Source organism: Gadus macrocephalus, chromosome 16 (genome assembly GCF_031168955.1).
Source record: "Gadus macrocephalus chromosome 16, ASM3116895v1".
NCBI classification, from domain to species: Eukaryota; Metazoa; Chordata; class Actinopteri; order Gadiformes; family Gadidae; genus Gadus; species Gadus macrocephalus.
Genome location: NC_082397.1, coordinates 26,630,154 through 26,654,616, shown reverse-complemented (window position 1 = coordinate 26,654,616; position 24,463 = coordinate 26,630,154). Strand labels below are relative to the sequence as shown.

General features: G+C 46.8%; 1 protein-coding gene across 3 annotated transcripts in view; it reads right to left on the bottom strand.

Annotated features, from left to right (window-relative positions):
* Positions 1–18,606: 18,606 nt before the first annotated feature.
* The window catches only part of tgfbr2l (transforming growth factor beta receptor-like), a 54,934-nt gene continuing 49,077 nt past the window's right edge, over positions 18,607–24,463 (bottom strand). For all 3 annotated transcript variants that reach the window (XM_060074876.1, XM_060074874.1, XM_060074875.1), the window contains one exon: positions 18,607–19,163. In XM_060074876.1, the coding sequence (XP_059930859.1) occupies positions 18,891–19,163 (273 nt within the window). In that variant the 3' untranslated portion in view covers positions 18,607–18,890. The remainder of the gene's footprint in view (positions 19,164–24,463) is intronic.

Here is a 24,463-nt window from a genome sequence, read left to right as displayed (position 1 = left end):
CGCCAGAAGGACGATGGAGAAGGCCCCCTTATAATTGAAGTACTGGCTGCCAGTAGACGGTGGGGCCTGGATAACCACATGTTTGCTGTCTATGGCGCCGAGGCAGTTGGGGAAGTCCGCCAGCTTCTCGTAGTCCCCCGCTATCTTCATCCAGTCCTCTGCCCCTGGCACAGGCATGTATGTGGAGACCATACACTGCCATATGGCCTCACACACACTCCTCACAATCCTCGCCACAGTGCAGAACCCCACCCTGTAGCTGAAGGCTATGGACCTGTACGAGTCTCCAGTTGACAGGTACCTGCAACATAAACAAAGATAGCCTACATTATCTTCAGTTAATTAGAAAACAAAAAAGAACTGCACAGCTGCTAATAAAGGTTTGCCTTCTAATTAATTAAATATGAAAATAGCCTACATTTAATTTATTGGTATTTAACGTTAGGTCTGTAGACCTAACGTTAAATAGCAACTGTTGTGTTTATTTACAAAGACACATTTCAGTTTATACTACTCACCTCAGACAAATGCAAAGCCGTTGGGCGGGACTGATGCTCTCCCTATAATTGGTGTTCATCTTGGCGATGGTCGGCCCAATAAATGTTAAAACTCCTTCAAACTGCTGCCGGTTGAGTCTGAAATAGACCTTGAAGCGATCCTCGTCCAGGCGGAGCTCTTGGCACAGCCGGTGGTATTCCCCGTACTGCCCCCTGCCACGATTAATACTGTGGACCCACACTCTCCTCCGGGCAACCACGACAGGCGCAGGGGGATCGTCCGCAACCTCCGCTGCCACGGCAAGAAGCGCTATTACTCTTGGATTCATTTCGCAAATTGTAGGAGTAACCAGGACGTTCAGGTGTCAGATGCCATATGATGGAGCCAAGATAGAAGCTGTGTATCTATGGATACAAGCGATGACGCGTATTTAATGACGTAAACGAAAAACGCTTCGTGCGTCTTTGAGCGGCGCGCACAAACGCGCTGAAAGCAGTTCACGGAGCGCTCCGTCTTTTAAAAACGCTTTTGGTGGACACGGGCCCTAAGAGTACTCTAACGCGTTAGTTGTAACGCGTTACCCCCAACACTGGTCATACCTTATAACCAGTAACTATAACTATATCTTGTTTAAATGTGGTCGATAGTGTTTATATATGGTCGATAGGGTTTACATGTGGTCGATAGGGTTTACATGTGGTCCATAGTGTTTAAATGTGGTCCATAGTGTTTAAATGTGGGCGATAGTGTTTAAATGTGGTCGATAGGGTTTACGTGTGGTCCATAGTGTTTAAATGTGGGTGATAGTGTTTAAATGTGGGCGATAGTGTTTACATGTGGTCGATAGGGTTTACATGTGGTCCATAGTGTTTAAATATGGTCGATAGTGTTTAAATGTGGTCGATAGTGTTTACATGTGGTCGATATTGTTTAAATGTGATCGATAGTGTTTAAATATGGTCGATAGTGTTTAAATGTTCTTTTCCCTCACTCTCCACCTCATCCCTAACTCTCCACCTCAAGCTGGTGTGTAGTGAGCGTTCTGGAACCGATTGGCTGCCGTGCATCACCCAAGTGGGTGCTACATATTGGTGGTGGTTAGTGAGGTCCCCCCTTCACTTTAGGCGTCTTTGAGTGTTATTAATTATTATTATTCTTCATGTTTAACCTCTGTTTTCCTTTTATTCCTAGTCTGTTTTACATAGTTTTGAATGATGACTATATGCTCTGTAAGGTGACCTTGGGTGTCTTGAAAGGCGCCTCTAAATTAAATGTATTATTATTATTATTATTATACACACAAACACACGCACGCACACGCACGCACACACACACACAAGCACACACACGCACACGCACGCACAGACACACAGACACACAGACACACACACACACACGCACACGGTGCATTTCGCTGCTAAAACAACAACAAAAAAATATTCCCTCAAATATTATTACTTTCAAAACATTGGCCAAAATGGCCAATAATATCATTTTTTATTTGGGATGCTTCTAGGACATTTTGGGTGGATTTTGAACGGTATGTGGGCAGCACGTTTTTTGCAGTACCTGGCAACCCTGCGCTGTTGCCCGAGATCTGGATCCACCATAAAGAATAAATTCATGCATTATCATTCAACTTGAACATTTGTTTTTACAGTAGATTGGTGGAGGGATGACGTATGTTGGCCCACCCGGAAGTTAGCGTCGCCCTGGGTTCCCTTGACAAAAAGCCAACGGGTTTTTCCATTGGATTTTGGATTATTGCAGAAAAATTAGCATCTTTGAAGCACCTCCTCAAAAACTGAAAATAAATAAATAAATAAAAAGAACCGTTTTCCAAAGAACGAAATGTAAACCAATGCATTCTGAATGGGAGTGTTTCTCCGATTTTTCCATGCTACACAGAACGAAATGTAAACCCATGCAAATAAAGACTTCATGGTCATAATAATTTAAATATCATTAATCTCCTGAGTGTGTTGGGTGGTATTCCATTTTTTTCAACGGGGCTGCATCCAGTCACTTGACCGTCATGGTTGCTATGGTGGTTGCTATCGACCGCCCCCTCTAATCCTTACATGGCTCTAAAAACCACGCGGCAAAGGAGCTGCCGTAAATTGTGTTGTTTTTGTCATAAACTGGCGTCCGACGGTTAAAAAATAGACAGATATTCCGAGGTATCCTTAAAAGGCAGCTTGGATGTTTTTATTTTCTGCAGTTTAGACTTCTTCTATAACCTATTTTTGAAAGCAAAACACCAAGTTCATTGATTTAACAAGGCAGGGTTATTTGAAACAATTTATTCAATAAATATTTGTGAGAGGTCATTCCTTCTCCTGAGTTTGCTTCCTATTTATGTCTAGTGTAATAATAATAATAATACATTTAATTTAGAGGCGCCTTTCAAGACACCCAAGGTCACCTTACAGATAGTCATCATTCAAAACTATGTAAAACAGACTAGGAATAAAAGGAAAACAGAGGTTAAACATGAATAATAATAATAATTAATAACACTCAAAGACGCCTAAAGTGAAGGGGGGACCTCACTAACCACCACCAGTAGTGTACACCCCTACTGTCCAAAAGCATCCCCCCCCCCTCCCCATATGGATTTGGAGAGTTGTTGCCACGTCCCAGTGGTGGAAGTATCATATAATATGAAAGAGGGCAATCAATTATACTACAATGATCAATTAGGAGGCCGAAGCCCTAAAGGAAGTGATGCAATAGATGACTGAGGCGAGAACATTTTAGTAAACTGTACCTTGGGGTCTCTTATATATCAAAGGGGGTTTCAAAGGACGCATACGCTTCAACCTGTGGCTCCAGCCCTACAGGAAATGACTCAGCAAGTGCTCCATCTCGTTGCACCTGCACCCAGCGGCTCGCTTGCAAGATTTTGGCCTGAAGTTCTTCCCAGACCTACACCCTAGCCATCCAACCTGCATATCTGAGAATCAGGCCTCTCTTTAATAATGACAAAAAGTTATGAGAGAAATACACATTAACTTTTGCCTCATAAGCGGCGTGGTGCCGGCTCCTTTTGACCTTTTGACCCCAGACTTCTGGGGGAATAGCTGAATCAATTCATTAGTCAATCAGAAGCATGTAAATATCTTCCCGGTGGCGTAAGAGGACGAACAAGGTGTCCTTCAACATCTACGCTTCCAGGCGATTGCAACGGTGCCACACATGAGCACATTCGAACATGTTTAATGGTAGTAATTAGCTGTCGAAATTGGAGGCCTTAATCAATAATGAGCAGCTATTGATTTGCTTCCCGATAAAAATTTGTGACAAATGACATGTTATTTAGCATCTACACGTTGAGCTGAGTCCAATGACACCAAGCATGACACTCTAGCTAATGGTAACATGTATTTTACATGGTACACCTAGGTCTAGGACATGATTTCGGTGTAGCAAGAGGGCGAGCTTGATCTCATTGAAGCAAATCTATAGCTGGTCATTATTGATAAAGGCCTCCAAAATCGACAGCTAATTACTACCCCGAGACATATTCAAATATGATGTGTGGCACTGTTGCAATCGTCTCGAAACGTAGATGTCAAAGGACACCTTGTTTGTCCTGTTACACCACCGGGAAGATATTTTCATACTTCTAATGGATTGATTCATATTTTAAGGTTCTCGGAGTGAGACTTTAAGCGGCTGCAAGTGTTGAGACGAAAGATGATATCAAGACATTTATAGAATATTCCCATTCACATTATGATTCTTCGTCATAACATCCAACATTCACGACATTTACATTCACCGAGCGAAGATTATGAAAGTCCAGGCCCCCCCTTCCTGCACTCGGGGTCCGACCGGGCGAAGTTTCGGTGCGGGGGTCCCAGTTAGGCCCTAGAATATGGTATTCAAATTTCAGGGCGGTAGGACCTTCCTATCTCAAAAACTGTTTTCCCACCACATTCTGAACCATTAGGTCTTGCAGGCAACGCTTCTGAAGGGGCTTTGTCCAAATGACAGTCCATTTGGGAAAACTTTTTTTCTCTATGGGCTAGAACTACAAATCTTGGATATGTCGTTCTCGGGGCCCCGGGAAATGTGTGTAAACATTTTAGCATCCCTAGCTATCTCGAAAAGGCCGGAAAAGGGGCGTGACCTCCAACAGTACAGTCAATGTACATAAGACAGAGGTTTGTTTCTAGGCCCCATTTTTTGCGGGATGGAGGTGTACATTTGTGGCTTAATGTGTGTAGACACAGCTGGCCTGTGGCCACGTCTTTGAAGTCTGGGGTCAAAAGGTCAAAAGGAGCCGGCACCACGCCGCTTATGAGATAACAAAAAGTTCATCTGTATTTCTCTCATAACATTTTGTCGGGCCAAAATCTTGCAAGCGAGCCGCTGGGTGCAGGTGCAACGAGATGGAGCACTTGCTGAGTCATTTCCTGTAGGGCTGGAGCCACAGGTTGAAGCGTATGCTTCCTTTGAAACCCCCTTTGATATATAAGAGACCCCAAGGTACAGTTTACTTAAATGTTCTCGCCTCAGTCACCTATTGCATCACTTCCTTTAGGGCTTCGGCCTCCTAATTGATCATTGTAGCATAATTGAATGCCCTCTTTCATATTATATGATACTTCCACCACTGGGACGTGGCAACAACTCTCCAAATCCATATGGGGAGGGGGGGGGGGATGCTTTTGGACAGTAGGGGTGTACACTAGACACAAATAGGAAGCAAACTCAGAAGAAGGAATGACCTCTCACAAATATTTATTGAATAAATTGTTTCAAATAACCCTGCCTTGTCAATCAATGAACTTGGTGTTTTGCTTTCAAAAATAGGTTACAGAAGAAGTCTAAACTGCAGAAAATAAAAACATCCAAGCTGCCTACCTCGGAATATCTGTCTATTTTTTAACCGTCGGACCCCAGTTTACGACAAAAACAACACAATTTACGGCAGCTCCTTTGCCGCGTGGTTTTTAGAGCCATGTAAGGATTAGAGGGGGCGGTCGATAGCAACCACCATAGCAACCATGACGGTCAAGTGACTGGATGCAGCCCCGTTGAAAAAAATAGAATACCACCCAACACACTCAGGAGATTAATGATATTTAAATTATTATGACCATGAAGTCTTTATTTGCATGGGTTTACATTTCGTTCTGTGTAGCATGGAAAAATCTGAGAAACACTCCCATTCAGAATGCAATGGTTTACATTTCGTTCTTTGGAAAACGGTTCTTTTTATTTATTTATTTATTTTCAGTTTTTGAGGAGGTGCTTCAAAGATGCTAATTTTTCTGCAATAATCCAAAATCCAATGGAAAAACCAGTTGGCTTTTTGTCAAGGGAACCCAGGGCGACGCTAACTTCCGGGTTGGCCAACATACGTCATCCCTCCACCAATCTACTGTAAAAACAAATGTTCAAGTTTAATGATAATGCATGAATTTATTCTTTATTCTGCCATAGTATTTATTTAGGGGGGGGGGGGGGTGGGGGGTGGATCCAGATCTCGGGCAACAGCGCAGGGTTGCCAGGCACTGCAAAAAACGTGCTGCCCACATACCGTTGAAAATCCACCCAAAATGTCCTAGAAGCATCCCAAATAAAAAATGATATTATTGGCCATTTTGGCCAACTTTTGAAAGTAATAATATTTGAGGGAATATTTTTTTGTTGTTGTTTTAGCAGCGAAATGCACCGTGTGCGTGTGTGTGTGTGTGTGTGTGTGTGTTTGTGTGTGTCTGTCTGTGTGTGTCTGTGCGTGCGTGTGCGTGTGTGTGCTTGTGTGTGTGTGCGTGCATGTGTTTGTGTGTATAACACGCTATTTTATGTTGAAATGCGACGTAATCCAGTGTTCACGAAACGTACAGTGTCAACGTATGCTTTTGGCGACTGGGTTGGCTCTCAGATATACGTGTTTCTAACAAGATGATATCATTAAAAGTTACATAAAGTAACAGTTTAATAACACAAACGCAGGAAGCACGTGAGCTGCTAGTTTAGCGAAAGCAGCGTCCCTAACAACCTGACGTCGTTGAAACATGCGAGCGAGCCGATCAAATCCTAATAACTATAAAACTAAAGATCAGACACAATTACTGACTGAAGATTATGCAAGTAAAAAGTATATTTCTCGCTAGAAATGTTATTAGAAACACGTTTAACGGTGAATCGGTCCTAAAATATTGCATTTCCCATTCAGATAATAAAGATTAATATAGGCTACGCCGCGTTCCGGAGCCGCGGGGGATTCTGGGAATTGGGGTTGTCAGTTGACAAAAGGGGCTTTTGTTGACTTGTTTTGTTTGATTAAGTGGGGTTAATGGGTTCGGGATGTTATGTGGTTGTGTGTTGTTCTATTAACATTGTTCGTGTGTTCATTGTTGTCGACACCGTCACCGAGAGTGACGTGACCATCGTTTCGTGCAGCTGTTCAGTGTTGAAGTCTCGTTCAATAAAAACCAACTCTCGTTGTCGAGCGTTCAATAAAAACCAACTCTCGTTGTCGAGCGTGCCCCCCCCCTACAAACGTGTCCCCCCCCCTTCAACTAACGTGTTCCCCTCCCCCCCTACAATCGTGTCCCCCCCTCTCAACAAACGTGTCTCCCCCCCCCCCCCCTCCCCGGTCAACAACAGTCTACCTCCCCCCCCCCCCCTAAACAATCGTGTCCACAATTTGCCGCGAAAGCCGTGAAACCCAAACCCCGAAACCCGCCTCCACAGCGGCACGCGTGGATACTGTAGGTATAACACGCTATTTTTTACGTTGAAATGCTACGTATCCAGTGTTCATGGTGTAGAATATTGGTGTATTTTAGTGTCTCTCTTTTGTTCACATTTCTAGTCTAGGAACAGGCCAGGGCCTCTCATACTGATACAAGGTGTTATCTCCAACATTCTGCCATTGTTATGTTTCAACAAGGTTGAACCGACCTAGTCCTCCGGGACATAGCCAGGGCCAGATACCTTATCAATGCTGAGAGTGCGTCTGTTCACGTGTTATTCATGTATCCCCTTTGTTAGGGGTTGAGGGTGCAGGCAGGAAGGTAGGACCCAGATGCAGACGGTTTAGCGAGAACAGCACTTTATTTATGCCTAAAGGCTAAGGCAAGGAACCAGGGAACTCAGGTGACAACAGGGAACAGGGAACACGCAGGACGAACAACCACAATGAAAGCACAAGGAACAAAGGAAAGACAAGGGCTTAAGTAACAAACACAACGAGGAACAGCTGAGACACATTAGGGGAGGGATTAGTAATCAACACAGGAGGGAAACACACCAAAACACGACAGACCATGACACCCTTTTTGTATAATACTCGCCCCAACCCTTTGGTTCGACGAGAAGAGGGTTCGACAGCCAAGGAACAAGTCATCGACCACCGGGTCCACTATAGATTATTCAACCTAAGTCTGTATCTCGCTGTATTCCTGGAATAAACCATCTATTCAACCCTCTGATCCAACCTGTCAAGCTGCTTTGATTTCGACTTCAAGAATTACTACTACGACTGAAAATACACAACGCAGAGTCTGTCCGAACAGTTTAGAAATAAGCTGAAATCTAACAATGGAAACGTACACGTCAACGTTTTTTCTTGGCGACTGGGTTGATTGCCGTGGAGGGATTACATTGAAACGAGTGGAAAACCCCCTGCGTCGAAAAAAGAAGCGCAAGGTCCTCCGTTAGCCAATGGGATGAATGCTCATAGCGTCTCTATGTGCAGCCATCGGGTCCCCCGTGAAGGGGTTACATTGTAAGGAGTTGAAAACCCCATGCGTCTAAAAAAGAAGCGCAAGGGTACCCTTTTGCGTCAGAAACTGACGCAAAAGGGTCACTGACCGTTCGTCAAAAATCAACGCGTTCGGAGTGAGAATGTGTTGCACAATCACACTCACTCTGACAAAGCAACTAGAACTGAGTGTGTCATATAGTGGCGCGACATGTCTCTTAGGTAAAACCTAATAAAAGAGCATGGGGAAGCCCAGGAGGCTGCTGTGCAGATATCCTCCATAGGCATCCCTCTTTGCAGAGCGACAGAGGACGACATTCCTCTGGTCGAGTGAGCTCTGATAGTCTCAGGTGGCTCTGCCCCCGCTGACACATAAGCCTGTGTGATAGCATCACACAGCCAATGTGACAGCCGGTGTTTCGTCAGGGGGAGGCCCTGGGAATGCACAAATAACTGTTGAGATTTGCGCAGAGCCTCCGTGCGCTTGGGGCCTGCCCGTAATTCCGACACCTCATTGTTCCGACGTCTCAATGGTCCAAAATATTTCCCATTAGATCGAATTGCCACTATGCCGACGGTTCAATGTTCCGAAAACTGAACCCATTGGTCCGAAGGTCCGTTTGTCCGACTTTTCAAAAAGGAGGCGCATTAGGCCGACGGTTCAATATGCCTACTTTTCTACTTTTACTTTCTCTGCATGCCATGCACTGCTAACATACAGCAGACAGGCATTGCTGGAAATCGACAGCACACACAGCCTTTCGGATTTTAGTGGCTCCATACCACCGGAGCTACAAAACATTATCCGTTACCGCGGCAACCACCATCACAACCTCCATCAATCCCGGGAAGACCCTGAATCACCAGGCTCAAGTGAGCTAGCTGACCCCAGGATAGCGCGTCGGAGACGCTGACACAAGCGGGGCAAGAGGGGGGCGCTTCATGTTAGGCTAAAAGCCCGCGCTAGCCGACCACCGCTACCCAGCCTCCTGCTAGCTAACGTGCGGTCTCTGGAAAACAAGCTGGACGAGCGAAGGGCCAGGATTACAACTCATCGGGAAGTAAGAGAGTGTTGCGCTCTAATCTTCAGCGAGACCTGGCTCTCAGACAAAGTCACAGACTGCGCCTTTCAGCTACAGACTCACTCCGTACACCGAGCAGACCGGACTGCAGCCTCCGGCAAAGTCAAAGGGGGAGGAGTGTGTGTTTATCAACAACTCGTGGTGTGGAGATGTACGGACTGTGCATAAGCATTGTTTGCCAGATGTGGAGTTTTTACTGCTGAGATGCCGTCCCTTCTATCTACCAAGGGAATTTACTGCTGTGTTTTTGGCTGCTATTTACATCCCCCCACGCGCCAACTCCACTGCAGCGCTCAGCGAACTCTATGACGTCATCAGCGCGTGCGAGACAGCTCATCCTGACGCTGCGTTCATCGCCGCTGGCGACTTTAACCACTGCAACTTAAAGACTTTTAAGTTTACCAAATTTTTCCAACATGTGGATATTCCCACCCGTGATAAGAACACACTGGATCATGTTTACAGCAGAATACGTGGTGCCTACAGGGCCGCACCCCGCCCCCACTTCGGGCACTCAGACCACATCTCTTTGTTCCTGTATCCTGCATACAGCCAAAGGCTGAAACAGACAAACTCTGGACACCAGACACTGAGAGCATCCTGCAGGACTGTTTTGCTCAGACAGACTGGGATGTGTTTAAAGCTGCAGCCACACTGGAGGACTCTTCTGTCAGCATACAGGACTATGCTGAGTATGTGACTGGGTATATTAGCACTTGTGTTGACAACATCTTGCCCACCATACAAGTCAAGAGGTTTCCCAACCAGAAGCCCTGGATTAACAGTCAGGTACGCCACATGCTGCGTGCTCGCTCTATTGCATTTAAATCAGGCAATGAGACGGAGTACAAAGCTGCGAAGTATGCTCTGGAAAAAGCCATCAGAGCAGCCAAAAGGCAGTACAGAGTGAAGCTGGATGGCTCCACTGCTCCACTGCTGACTCCGGGCGGATGTGGCAAGGCCTGCACAGCACATCACTGACTACAGGACCACCACCAGCACCATCAGCTCCACAGACAGCTTGCCAGATGAGCTCAACACCTTCTACACCCGCTTCGAGACCTCCAGCCCCACCACAGAGAGGAGGCCCTCACACACCAGGAGCACCCTCTCCCTCTCCCCCCCACCAACCGTCTCATCAGGACAGGTACACAGAGTCCTGAAGAACATCAACCCTCGCAAGGCAGCCGGACCAGATAACATCCCTGGGTGAGCTCTCAGAGCATGCGCCAACGAGCTGGCTGATGTTCTCACATCCATCTTCAACCTTTCCATCAGCCATTGCACAGTTCCCTCCTGTTTCAAGACCACAACCATCATCCCTGTTCCAAAGAAGAGCCCACCAAGCTGCCTGAATGACTACAGACCAATAGCACTCACTCCAATCATTATGAAGTGCTTTGAGAGAGTGGTGCTGACCCACATTCAGAGCAGCCTACCAGACACCCTGGACCCCCTGCAATATGCCTACCGGCCCAACAGGTCCACCTCTGATGCTGTCGCTGCTGTTCTCCACTATTCCCTCTCCCATCTGGAAAATAAAGACTCCTAGATCAGGACGCTCTTTGTGGATTACAGCTCCGCCTTCAATACAGTCATCCCCCACAAACTCATACACTAGGTCTGCACCCCACCATCTGTGACTTTCTGACTGGCAGGCCCCAATCTGTCAGGATTGGAAATAGGACTTCAGCCAGCATCATCACAAACATTGGCACGCCACAGGGCTGCGTACCATCCTGAAGTTTGCGGACGACACCGCAGTGATAGGACGCATCACGGGCGGGGACGAAGCGGCCTACAGGAGGGAGGTGGCCAGTCTGGTGTCATGGTGTGAGGACAATAACCTCACCCTCAACAAGGACAAGACCAAGGAGATGATAGTGGACTTGAGGAAGAAAAGGAGTCCTCATCGGCCACTGTTCATCGGGGAGCTTGAAGTAGAGAGGGTGAGCAGCTTCAAGTACCTCGGCGTCCACATCAGCGACGACCTCACTTGGACACTCACACACAACACCACACAGCTGGTTAAGAAATCCCAACAGCGGCTGTACTTCCTGAGGAGGCTGAGGAAGTTTGGCATGTCGCCTGAGATCCTCAGAAAGTTCTACAGCTGCATTGTTGAGAGCATCTTGACCGGCTGTATCACCGTCTGGTACGGCAGCACTTCCGCTTTGGACCGCAGACGACTGCAGAGAGTGGTAAAGACTGCAGAGAAGATCATCAGAACCCCACTGCCCTCTCTGCAGAGCATCTACCACCGCAGAGTCCACAGGAGAGCTGCCTCCATACTCAAGGACCCCACCCACCCCCAGCATGGACTGTTTACACTTCTACCCTTAGGACGGAGGTATAGAAGTATGAAGTCCAAAACATTAAGACTAAAGAACTCCTTCTTCCCCACTGCCCTCAGACTCCTTAACAACAGATAGGAGTCTGTTGTTAAGGAGTATTCTACCTCAGGACTGCCGCAGCTGTTTACATTTTGCTCACGCACTTTGGCTTTCTTGGATTTGCACCATTCCGTTTTATTTATTTATTTATTTATTTTAACTTAAATGTATTATTTCTTCTATCTATCTTGTAAAAAATCTTGGCATTCAGTCTGTGGAAACAAAAGAAGAATTTCATTGCACAACTGAGAACGTCTCATTTGTGCATATGACAATAAACACTTTGAATTGAATTGAATTGAATACTCTTTGGTGTAAAAGCCGGGTTCGGGCGTAATATGGCCGAACTGCCGTCTCCTTGTATTCTAAGACAAGAAGGGGCTACAGAGAGTGCAGACTGGTCGCTCACTCTCTTAGCTGACGTCAGGGCCAGCAGCAAAGCTGTCTTGGCTGACACAAACTTGAGGGGCACCCGGTCAAGAGGCTCAAATGGGGCTTTAACCAGTGTGCGCAGCACCAGTGTTAAATCCCATTGTAGAGTGAGCGAGCGCGTCACGGGTCTCTCTCCTCACACCTTTTAGGAACCGCTTCATTAAGGGGTGACTAAAAACTGTTTTATCCCCGAAGCCTTCGTGGCATGATGAAACAGCAGCCGCGTACGTTTTAACCGTGCTAAAAGCCAGCCCTCTTTCCATCAGTGTCTGGAGGAAAGAGAGTACACGCGGCAAAGGGCAGGTGATGGGATCACAACCCCTCTCCGTGCACCATTTCTGGAAAGCCGCCCATTTAGCAGAGTAACACGCTCGGTTGGAGTCAGCTCTGGCCCCCTGGATGGTCTGTACGACCTCCTGGGAGAGGCCGAGAGCCTCTAGGCGCTCTCGTTCAGTGGCCAGGCCCACAAGCGCTGGCCGATCTCTGGGTAATCTATGATTGCTCCCCCTGCCTGTGAGAGAGTGTCTCGCCGCCAAGGGAGTTCCCTCGGCGGCCCCGAGAGCAGACGCTGGAGGCAGGGAAACCACGGTGCACTCGTGCGTTGTGGTGCTATGAGAATCATAGACAGCCGCTCCTCTTGAACTCGGTCCAAGACTTGGGGAATCAGAGGGGGGGGTGGGAAAGCGTACAGGAGTGTGTTCGGCCACGGTCTGTGAGCGAACGCATTCACCCCGAGTGAGGGATTGTCCTTCGTGCTGAGAGAGAACCACAGCTCGCACTGTGTGATCCCCCTGTGTAGCGAATAGGTCGACCTCCGCATTCCCAAACTCGCTCCATATCTGATTGATCAGATAGTGGTGCAGAGTCCAGTCTCCTGGTTGGGGACCCCCCAACAAGTGTGTGTGCGCCCAGCATAACAGCTGTCTCAGCAGCTGTGCCGAGCACACGACCCCTTGGCGATTTATGTATGCTGCTGTCGCCTTGTTGTCCGTGCGAATCATTACGTGTTGATTCGTTACCATTGGGGCGAAGTGAAACTCGCATGTTTCTCCCCAGCCCGACAGAGAAGCGTGTGTGACGTTGCTCTGCCCAACGGCACCCCTCTCGTGAGAGTTCGGGGATCCCTCCACTGGGTAAAATCGGGGCCCACTGATAGGGGAATGGTCACGTTGAGCCGCCGTTGGCGCACTGGGTCGATGCACAGGCGAGAAAACCATCTCTTCAGCCGCCTCATGTGAAGCAGCCCCAGCGGCACCACTGTGTGAGAGGCTGACATCATGCACAGCAGCCTCATGACAGAGAGGGCTGTCACGACGCTGCCCGGGGAACAGCGGCGTAGGAGAGACCACAGCGTCTCCATCCTCTGCCGTGAGAGCAATGCTCTCATTACAGCTGAATCCAGCTCTACACCCAAATACATCACACTCTGTGAGGGGAGGGGGGAGCTTTTCAGCAGGTGAATTACCAGCTTTTTTGTCTGAATAGCTGCTTCCTCCTTGGAGCGAGCCATCAAAAGCAGATCGTCCAAGTAGAACAGTATTCTCATTCCTGTTGCGTGCAGCGGCCGGAGAGCCGTCTCCACATACTTGGAAAACGTTCCTGGGGCTAGAGAATAGCCGAACGGGAGACGGTTGTACTGGTAGTGTCACCCTTGGAATGAGAAACGCAGGAATTTCCTTTGTTTGGGGATCACTTTGACGTGGAAGTATGCGTCCTTCAAATCTATTGAGGTGAACCAGCCGCCTGGTTTTACACACTGTAACCCTCGTCTGATTGTTAACATGTGAAACAGCCTCTCCGCGATGCATTTGTTGAATAGGGCTAGATCGAGAATCGGTCTCAGCCCTCCTGTTTTCTTGGGTACCAGGAGATAACGGGAATAGAATCCCTGCGTTTCCTCTCCCTTCGGGACTGTGGAAATCACTTTTTTCGCTAGAAGCTGCTGGAGCTCCACCAAAAGTGACATCTGTTGATCCTTGGATGACAGCATTGTTTCCACAATCCCGTTGAATCATGGCGGGACGGAGGTGAACTATAGGGTATGACCCTTGCTGATTAGCCTGTCCATCAATTTGGCCAGGGTACACACGTTCAGCCATTCTGAGTAATGCTCTGAAAGCGGCTGTGCCGCCTCTTGTTTTGATGCGGCTGTCATGGAAACAAGCCACGCTTGAGCCCCTGCCGCCGCTGCGAGGGGAGGAGTCCTTCTCGTAGCCCATGGGGAGCTCTTCCCGAAAGGGCCGGGTGTGTGTGTCATTAGCAGAGGCATGCCCTGCCTGCTCAGCTTGTGACAGGAGTGTAGCTTCCTCTCTCCTGAGCGTTGGGACGCGAGGAGGAATAACACTGTGACTGGGCAGCAGACTGCTGACACTGTGAACGAGCTGCGTGTCATTCGCAGACAGAGAGCTCGCTTTAGCGGCCGTCTCGCCACATGTCATGCCAGGCATGATGTGGTGAGGGGAAAGTAATGTAGGGCTGGCTCGATCAATAATACAAGGTTTATTGACGGCCTGCCTGGATGTGGTTTAAGATGCGTGTGAAACAGTTATGGCCGAGCCGATAGGCTCCGGCGTTAACTGGGGTGTGGGGAGAAAACAGCCGTCTTTAGTAAAGATGTGTTTCTCTCTGTCACACGCTTCTCCCTCCCCCATTAGTGCCTTTGCCGGCGCTTGTGGGGCGGGACATCGGCCCATGCACCCGCTGCCCGAGGCCTTTGCTGGCCGCTCGCCGCAGCCTGCGATGGAGGCGCGTGGGGCTGGTAAGCCCGGCGAGGTTGCCTTTTTAAAAGTAAAGAAAGGGCTGGCTCGATCAATAATACAAGTTTTATTGACGGCATGCCTATATGTAGCGGGAGATGCGTGTGAAATAGTTATGGCCGAGCCAATAGGCTCCGGCGTTAACTGGGGTGTGGGGAGAAAACAGCCGTCTTTAGTAAAGAGGTGTTTCTCGCTGTCACACGCTTCTCCCTCGCCCCGTAATTGCCTTCGCCGGCGCTTGTGGGGAGGGACATAACCCCATGAGCCCGCTGCACGGGGCCTTCGGTGGCCGCTCGCCGCAGCCTGCGATGGAGGCGGGCGGGGCTGGTAAGCCTGGGGGCCAGGAGGAGGAGCTGCCGGCAGCGCCGTGACAGTGGCTGTCGGGGGCCTATGGCGGCGACGGGAGCCTGAAGCGGAGCGCTGCTGCCCGGGTGGAGGTGGAGGGCGGGAGACGTGTCTCCGGAATTTCTCTGCCTCCTCGGAAGCATCCTGCATTTCATCCACCATAGATGAGCCCGAACAGCCTGTTCAGGCTGATGGAGCACTCCAGTAACTGTCGCCTCATCGGCTCAGGGACTGCTGCAGCCACAGGTTCCTCTGTATGAGGTGCTGCCATGCCGCCGTCCGGGCCGCTGCCACCGCGCCGGTGGAGCAGAGGCAGAGGATGACACTGGCGGTTTTTGCCACGTCGACTGCCTGTTCGGCCAGACGACGAGGGTCAGCCGCCATGGTGGAGATGTTATGTGCCAGCAGGGCGATGTTATTCATAACAGCCTCTTGCTGCATCACACACCGATGCGTCTGTAAGCTTGGCCGTCAGCTGGTCTTTGGGAGTGGGGCAGCGGTCGCTGAGCCCCGGCTTCACTCCAAAGACAGCACACAGAGCGGGATCCAGCGGCAGTACCGCCCTGTAACCCCGGTCTGTCAGACCCTCCGTCTTCGTGTCCTGGATAAATGTTTTCACCGGGGCCCCGAGCTTCCCGGGCTCCGCCGCAGCCCCACTGAAGTACGGTCTGATGGCGGGAAACATCGGCCAGATCGGGTCGAGACGGTTGGGGCATGTCGCGGCCTCGAGCACCCAGAAGCCATGAAGCTGGTCCGGGCGTTTGGAGGCCTGAGGCAAGGGCACCGCAACGCCAGGTTTGCGGCTGCCCTGGCGATAATGCCCGGTAGCTTTGCCACCAAAGTTCCAACCACTGGAAGTGAGGTGGCTGCAGAGACGGGCAATGCGGCTTCCCCTCTCCATTCGGAGAGGGGAAGCCGGGGGAGACGCCCCCTCCTCGTCGCGGTCGGAGTCGTCCGACTCCGAGCTCACAAGGAGAGAGAGGGCATTGTCGAGCAGGACAGAAAAGTCGTCGGCCCATTCAGCAATGACAGCGGCAGTGTCGGCTCTGCACTGTCTGTCGTCCACCGGCAGCGCCACACAATGCCGACACAGGCAGAGCGACAAAGCGCCAAGACGGCATGTTCATGCCCAAGGCAGCCCTCGCACACCTCATGGCCGTCATACGGCAAGATGTAACCCGTGTTACATGTCTTGCAGACGCGGATCGTCTTTGAGTCCATAATATCTATTTATCTACTTCAGTATGCTACAGAATCATCCTGAAAAAAATGGGAGCAGAACATCCGCCGGCGCACGGTTATATGTGCGGACTGCGGACGTAATTGAGGGGATTACAAATTTTTCAGTGCTACGGCTCGCGCCTAGGGAAAACCCAATAGCGCTATACGACATAGAACACACACACACACTTTTAAGGAGTTGCTTGCCCCAACAAGTTTGTGCCGCGTCCTTGTTGTTTTGTTTCCGGTGTAGCTAGATCCAGTATGGTGTTGTAGTTTTGCTAACGTCACGTATTGCTAGACAGCAGGTGAAAACCGACAACGTTTGCCAAGCCAAAAGAGCGTTAATCGTGCGATAAAAAAATTAACGCTGTTAAAATTGGTTTGTGTTAACGCCGTTGATAACGCGTTAAACTGACAGCACTAGAAAATAGTAATTATGCTTACAGCTGTGGGTCTTCTCCAAGGTTTCAGTAGGCTCCGCCATAGTACGCAATGCTGTGAAATGCATCCTGGGATATTTGACGGTCCCAAGTCCACACAAGTCACCTCCGATGCATCCTCGATGAAATGGCCTGTTTAAGAACACATCAAGAACACTTCTGGGTTTTACGATAGCATTTGACTTGATTCATATTTTGAATTGGAACAGTACTTGGGCTACGACTGATGACGTTTCACAAGAACGCAAGTGCACAAGTACAGAAAAGAACGCAAATTGAGGAATGGCTTATATCTCAACACTGGCCTGGGAATGCCTCGGGTCCCCCCCGTCAGAGCTGGTCAATGTGGCACGGGAAAGGGAAGTCTGGGGCCCCCTGCTTGAGCTGCTGCTCCCGCGACCCAATCCCGGATAAGCGGTTTGACGATGAGGATGAGGACTATTGTATTTCATTATTTGGCACTGTTAATTAGGTTAGATAGACATGTGCTGTGTTCCAATATCCATACTATCCATACTTACTATACTTAGTTTGAGTACGTATGGCGTTCCAATTAGGATCGGGGCGAAAAGAAGTGTACTGATAGAACCCGGATGTTGTACTCAAAACAGGCAAACCGCTGAGTGTGGATCAATGTACAGTTTCCGTACTCAACACCAGCCATCTTAGCTACGTAGCGGAAGAGGGCGGAGGCAGGCTGAGCCAACGTTGGTGCATTTTCCACGTAGCCTGCATTAATGGAGTCATTTTGTAGTTTTTAAAGCTTTTATAGATTTTAAATGCTGCTAGGCGTAAAGAGTGCACTACTTTTCAGATGTCAGTGTTGTTCCAAATCGAATACTACGTGGTGCACTAACCGGAAATTAAGATCACGACTGCTGCTGCGCTTCCTCCCCCGCAATAAACATCCCGATTTGAACGGTGAACACTTTAAGCCTAGCAGCTATAAAAAGCTATAAAAACTAAAAAATGACTCTATTAATGTAGGAATGTAGGCTATGTGGAAAATGCGCCGACTTTGGCTCAGCCTGGCTCCACCCTCTTCCACTACGTAGCTAAGATGGCTGCCGTTGAGTACGAAAAGTGTACATCGACCACACACTTCGGGATTTGAACGTTTTTAGTACACCATCCGGGTCCTTTCATTACACTTATTTTCGCCCGATCTGAATCAGAACGCCCTACGTCCTCAAACTTAGGCTAGTAAGTATGGATAGTATGGATATTGGAACACGGCAATGGTTAAAAAGGCAGTTTGGGGCGTCTTCCCTCCTCTTATATAAACTAAATCCAGAATTAAAAACTTTTATTTCGTATAAAATACATCATTAATCGTAGAGCAGCTACTCGTGCACTACATGTACACAATATAGTCTCTATGGCTCTTTCGTATGAGAAACTAAAACTGTACAATGACTATATGGTTCTGATGGAGTTGTCTTGTTTTAGTTTTTGACTAAAATAACAACAACCAAACAATGTTGACCTCTTGTGGCTTTCAGAATCCATGCTAAAGATTAGATTGATTGAGATTGATCCATCATATTGTTTGTGTTAAAGGACAAAAAAAAGCAGTACACACAGGCGATGGCTGCGTGGCGGAGACCAGCTCCTTCCACTTACTAAAATAGGACTTATGGTCACCCCGATGATCCATTCAAGTGTGTGGACAGTCCAACACGGCTGGATATCATTGACAAACATTTGGACTAGTTATGGATTCAGAAACATTTAGGTAAATGATGGACGCATAAACATTTACATTGATTCATGGATTCATAAACAGGAAAAACTCAGTCATGTACTCCTTACATCTCAGTCATGTTCTACTGTTGGACAAGTATATAAACTATGTTTATAGGGAAGATTGTTGTACAAGTATTTATAGTTGTTTTGTCTTTTGCTCTTTCGTCAGATTAATGACCTAGTTGACACGATGTCTGTCTTGTTCCCCCAGAGGTTCATGGGATCTGTGGTCCCATTAGTTGGGGATGGGGTCAGGGAGGGTCTCGGGTCGAGGTACAGGGCACAGGTTCAGGGTGCGGAAAGAGGAACCGTGCAGGCTCCTTTGGGAATAGACGGAGAGGAGCAGAGAGCAGAGTCGGTCTCCTCTCCTCTCTCCTCCTCTCCTCTGGTATCTGCTCCTCCTCTCCTCCTCTCCCCTCCTCATCCAGGAATTTGAAGCGCTCCACCACACAGTGGGCTGTGAGCCGGGCCTCTGGGTCGTGGTCCCAACACTCGATGATAGTGGAGCACAGGACCCCCATACCCTGCGGACCGCAGGACACAAGAGTTAGAGGAGCAGAGAAGAGAGTAAGAGCTGAAGGAGTAGGGTTGATTAAGGTAATTTAGAGTAGTCTTACAGTACATTGGAGTACTTTTATGGTAGAGTTGCTTTAGAGCAGACTGGTTTTAGAGAAGAGGAGATTCAACAATTTAATGGCAGATCTTTTGGGGAGAGAGACGACACAGAGCTCAGGCTGGAAAGCAGAAGCCGAAAGGGTTACGTCCTGTTTCCTGTTCCTATATGGAGATTTCTACGCGAATTTCGCGTGATGACAGCCAATCAGCGTTCAACAGCGTGACAACTGAGTGACATGTGTAATGTAACAGCCAATCAGCGTTCAACCATCAAACTCAGTGCAGTGCAGTCCGGGGTGAACTGCAGCATGGAGTCGCAGTTTGTGACTCCCGGAGCTCTATATATAATAGTATATAATATAATATAATTGTATATATAATATCAAGGCCAACAGCTCTGTGCGCCATAGTTTTATGGCACATAATGATGGCATTTGGGCTTGAAAAGCCAAACATATTTTGTTTTGTCTAGACCAATTGATTTGAAAATGTACAATTTCCCAATACTAGACGCACTTCTGATCAGATATTAAAGAGATTTAATACAAACATACACATTTGTACTTATTTTTTAATCGGATCGATAAGCAGAATCGGAATCGGAATCGTGAAATTCTTATCAATTCCCATCCCAACAGTTCGGTAAGGACCATGTCTCTGAAATGGCTGATGGGTTTAAGGAGCAAGAGGGCCACGCTGCTGAATGGTTAGATGTCTTGCGGTCTTCCTCTTCCGATAGGGTTTTTTATTTTCCCCCGTTAAGTCTGAAAGTGACGAATGAAGTTAAAATCCTTACATACAGCGATACATTCATTACAAACTGAACACAGGGCTCCACCCGCGATCTCTGTGAAAAAACCCTTTCACATCCATATTGTATTGAACACCCGACACCCAGGGCCTCTACGGTTCTGTTTTTTTCTTCAGAAATTTCCTTTCCTTAACGAAATGAAAAATACTTGGAAATACTTGGAGGAAAGGTTGTTCAAATTATAAAAATGCTTAGGAAATGTGCCACGATGCAACCGTTAACCCATCTTAAGCATAGGTTACTCCTGAGCAACCTTTACGAAAGGAAAGGAGATTTTTGCAACCCATAATGCTTTACGGCGACAATATTTCCAGATCATTTGAAGCTACAAACTAGTTAAAATGTTACATGCTACCACAATAATGAGGAGATCTGATGTCTTGAGGGCCATCACGTTCCTTGAAGGGTTAGTAAAAGGGTTCTTAAAGTGAATTTAAATGTGTCTTATCCTATCCTTTGAATTGACGGAAGAGATAATTATTTTAGTTTCAAAACAAAGTTTCCTTTACAATATCTATTTCATTATTTTGCCTAATAATGGCGCAATTAGGACAACTCACACAAGTGAGGTGAAAGCACAGTTGAATTTAATAAGGGCATTAACTCGTGCTTCAACGCCACACACATCAAGATTGACTTGTCAAAATAACCTTTAATTTACTTTAAACATTTTCAGAGTTTTGTCTTGATTGAATCTCATCAAAATCAACAATGGAATGTTTAGAATTATAGTTTTGTGCAATTCACAGACACTTGATAGCTTGACTAAATTCTGTGAGCTAAGTATGGTCAGTGTTCCTTTATCGTTTGTTGAGAAAGTGTAAGAGCCATTATTGAAATCATTATGCTGTACCGTTTTTAATTAACATCATAATGGCAGGTTTTGGGAAAGGTGTTTTTATAGTTTACATGTTTTCAGAAAGCATTGATGTTAAACCTAGCCTAAATGTATGCTTCTAATTGCTTTAAGTATATTATTTATTTAATGTACTGTTCATTTATGATTTATTTCAATGGAATACTAGCCGACTGATGTGTATATATATATATATGGATAGGAATGAAATTAACTGACTGGAAAAGTGATTTATTGAGAGACCTGCTTGCTATGGTTTCCTCGTTTCTACGGTATCTTTTGTCTTTAAAAGTTTTCACACTGCCAAATATACCAGTCTGATGCACGCCTTTTTTTTCCCGGCATGGTCCACACGTTTACATTGACCGAGGTAATATACCGGCCTGAGTTTGCACCCCAATTTACCCTCTCAGACCCTTGTGATTAGACGGCTCTGCGGTTCCAGGGGCGGGAGTTGGGTAGGTGTTGCTGCGTTGTCTCTACAACAGAGGCAAAGCAGCAATATCAACATGAGTTGTTCTAACAGTAGAGACGGTGAAATCCGCGAGCTGCTGATCATTTGAGAGAAGGTGATGCAGTCACATTTAACAAAGAGAAAGATGATGCGATCTACGAGAAAGACGCAGAGGAACTTTCCTTACAATGCTTTTGTCTGGATAGAAAAACAAGTGGTCAGCAAAATAAATAATATTTTGGTGTTTTTGCCCTTATAAATAGTTAATCGCATTTGTAGCCTGAACTCTGTACACTCATTCTTGCATGCGAGTGTCTTGAATCATAAAAAAAAAGAAAAACATTTGTATTGTGCAAATTATTCTATAGAGGTCTACTCTCCATGCACAGCCTCGCCTTCTCCAGTGAACCAAGAAAGCCAGCTCTGTGACGACGGGATTTTACCCCTCGGTTTTTAAAGGCATGAAATTGCAGGGTGTGCAAAACCGGGACCGTACCGGCTTGGCAGTGTAAAATTGCCTTCTATTGTCATGTTTCCACCCCTTCCGGATCTCATGCTGTCAAAATAAAAAATGTGTAACGTGTGGATACTGACATGGCCAAAACAAAGCTTTACTAAGTGGGAACACATTTAGTTTCAAAAGGGGTTGTTCAATTTCCTCTGTTTCTATCCTTGTGGAGTTGAGGCAGACATTGAGCCAAACAACCTAAAGTGTACTTCCGGCAAAAATTTAACCCATGGTCTTTTTCGGCATGAAAACCCATAAAATAAGCCCTCCAGAAACTTTTTTTCATTGACCATCGAGTATAGCGCTTTCCCGGAGCAACCCTAATAGCCCAAATGGCTTCCATATTATTGGCTAGGGCAGGGGCGTTTCTAGGTTTCTGAAACATCAGGGGCTTAGCCCAGAGCTATTGGTCCGAGCCATTTTAGGTCCGGGCCCGCCCATTTTGACCCAGGCCTATAGTGAGTAGTGAGTGATTTTCATTTTAGCTGTTCATCCAATAAGGGTTAGGGTTAGGAAAGCTTTGAGTAAAAGCTTCTCAGCCAATCAGCAGCTTCTACCCCACGTGTGGACTGCCTGCCCACAGGCTGCAAGTGATCCAATGAAATGAATGATGTTGGCGCGCAAGCTTTTCAAGCAAGCTTAATGAGACAGACGCAGATGGTAGCTAGCTATTAGCTAATGTGAAACGCAAAACAAAGCAGCTTGTTTTCATTTAAATTCAGCAAAAAACGCTGCGAGGAGCAGGAGGAGGACACTCCTGCCATTTTAAGTAGATTTGATTAGATTAGATTAGATTAGGCTTTATTGATCCTTTTGGGATGACTCCCTCAAGGAAATTGATTGTCCAGTAGTTTACAGAAGAAACACAACACAATATTAAATTATATACAATATAAGATAAACAATACACTCTTAGATAACTATAAAAAGTAAAACAAAAAGTAAACAGTAAACAATAATTATAATAATAATAATAATATAAGATAAACAATAAACTCTTAACTAACTAACTAACTATAAAAAGTAAACAAAAACAGTAAACAGTAAACAATAAACTCTTAGCTAATATAGAAAGTAGAGATAATAATAGAAGTAAAACAGGATTCAAGTAAAATAAAATAAGATAAATGTAGAGAACTGTATAGAGGATTAATATAAATATAAATAAATATAAATAAATGTAAACATAAATAAATATATACATATACACATGCACACACATATACACATACACACATACATATATATAAATATATACATATACATACACATATATATACATACATACACATACATACACACATACACTTTGTGGATAAATATCATATAATATAGTGGATAAATAAAATGAAATGACGGTGAGCAAGGGGTGGCTGACAGTTAAATTAAATAAATTAGCAGTTCAAATTAAGCAGTGGAATAGGTTATATCTGTCCTCTTTACTCTATTACTTCTATTCTATTACTATTCTATTACTTCTATTCTATTTCCTCCTACTTCCCTCCGAGTGAGGAGTTGTATAGTGTGATGGCGTGAGGGACAAAGGAGTTCTTTAGTCTGTTGGTCCTAACTTTGGGAAGGAGCAGCCTTCCACTGAACAGGCTCCTCTGGTTGCTGATGACGGTGTGCAAGGGGTGGCTGGCATTGTCAATAATGTCCAGCAGTTCGTCCAGTGTCCTCCTCTCTGCCACCGTCACCAGTGGGTCCAGCTTCATTCCGACCACAGAGCCAGCCCGCCTGATCAGTTTATCCAGTCTGGAGGTGTCCCTCTTGTTTATGCTGCCTCCCCAGCACACCACAGTGTAGAAGAGGACGCTGGCAACCACGGACTGGTAAAACATCCACAGCAATTTGCTGCAGATGTTGAATGACCGCAATCTCCTCAGGAAGTACAACCTGCTTTGTGTCTTCCCATACAGGTAGCTGGTGTGTGTTTTCCAGTCCAGTTTATTATCCAGCCAGACCCCGAGGTATTTGTAGGAATTCACAGCCTCCACCTCAGCTCCGTCTAGCAGGACTGGTCTCGGACTTGGTCTGGATCTTCCGAAGTCAATGACCAGCTCCTTTGTCTTAGAGGTGTTGAGCTGTAGCCGGTTAGTGTGGCACCAGAGAGCAAAGTCCCCCACCAGACTCCGATACTCCTCCTCTCTGTCACCCCTAATACACCCAACAATGGCTGTGTCATCAGCGTACTTCTGTAGATGACATAGCTCAGAGTTGTAGCAAAAGTCTGAGGTGTACAGGGTGAAGAGAACAGGGGCCAGCACTGTACCCTGGGGGGCTCCAGTACTGCTGACCACAGTGTCAGACGTGATGTCCTTCAGCCTGACGTACTGTGGCAGTGTCAGTGAGGTAATCATCAATCCAGTCCACCAAATAGGGTTCCACTCCCATCCTGTTCAGTTTGTCGTGAAGCATAGGGGGCTGGATGGTGTTAACCCATTTAAGCCGGGAAAGCATTGCCGCTGTTCTACCTTTAAAGCCGGGGGCGCTGTTGCGTCATTCTACCTTTAAGGACGGGAAAGCGTTTGCGTCGTTTTTCTGTATAAGGGGGGTTTTTGCCCAAAGTGTCGGCCTCTG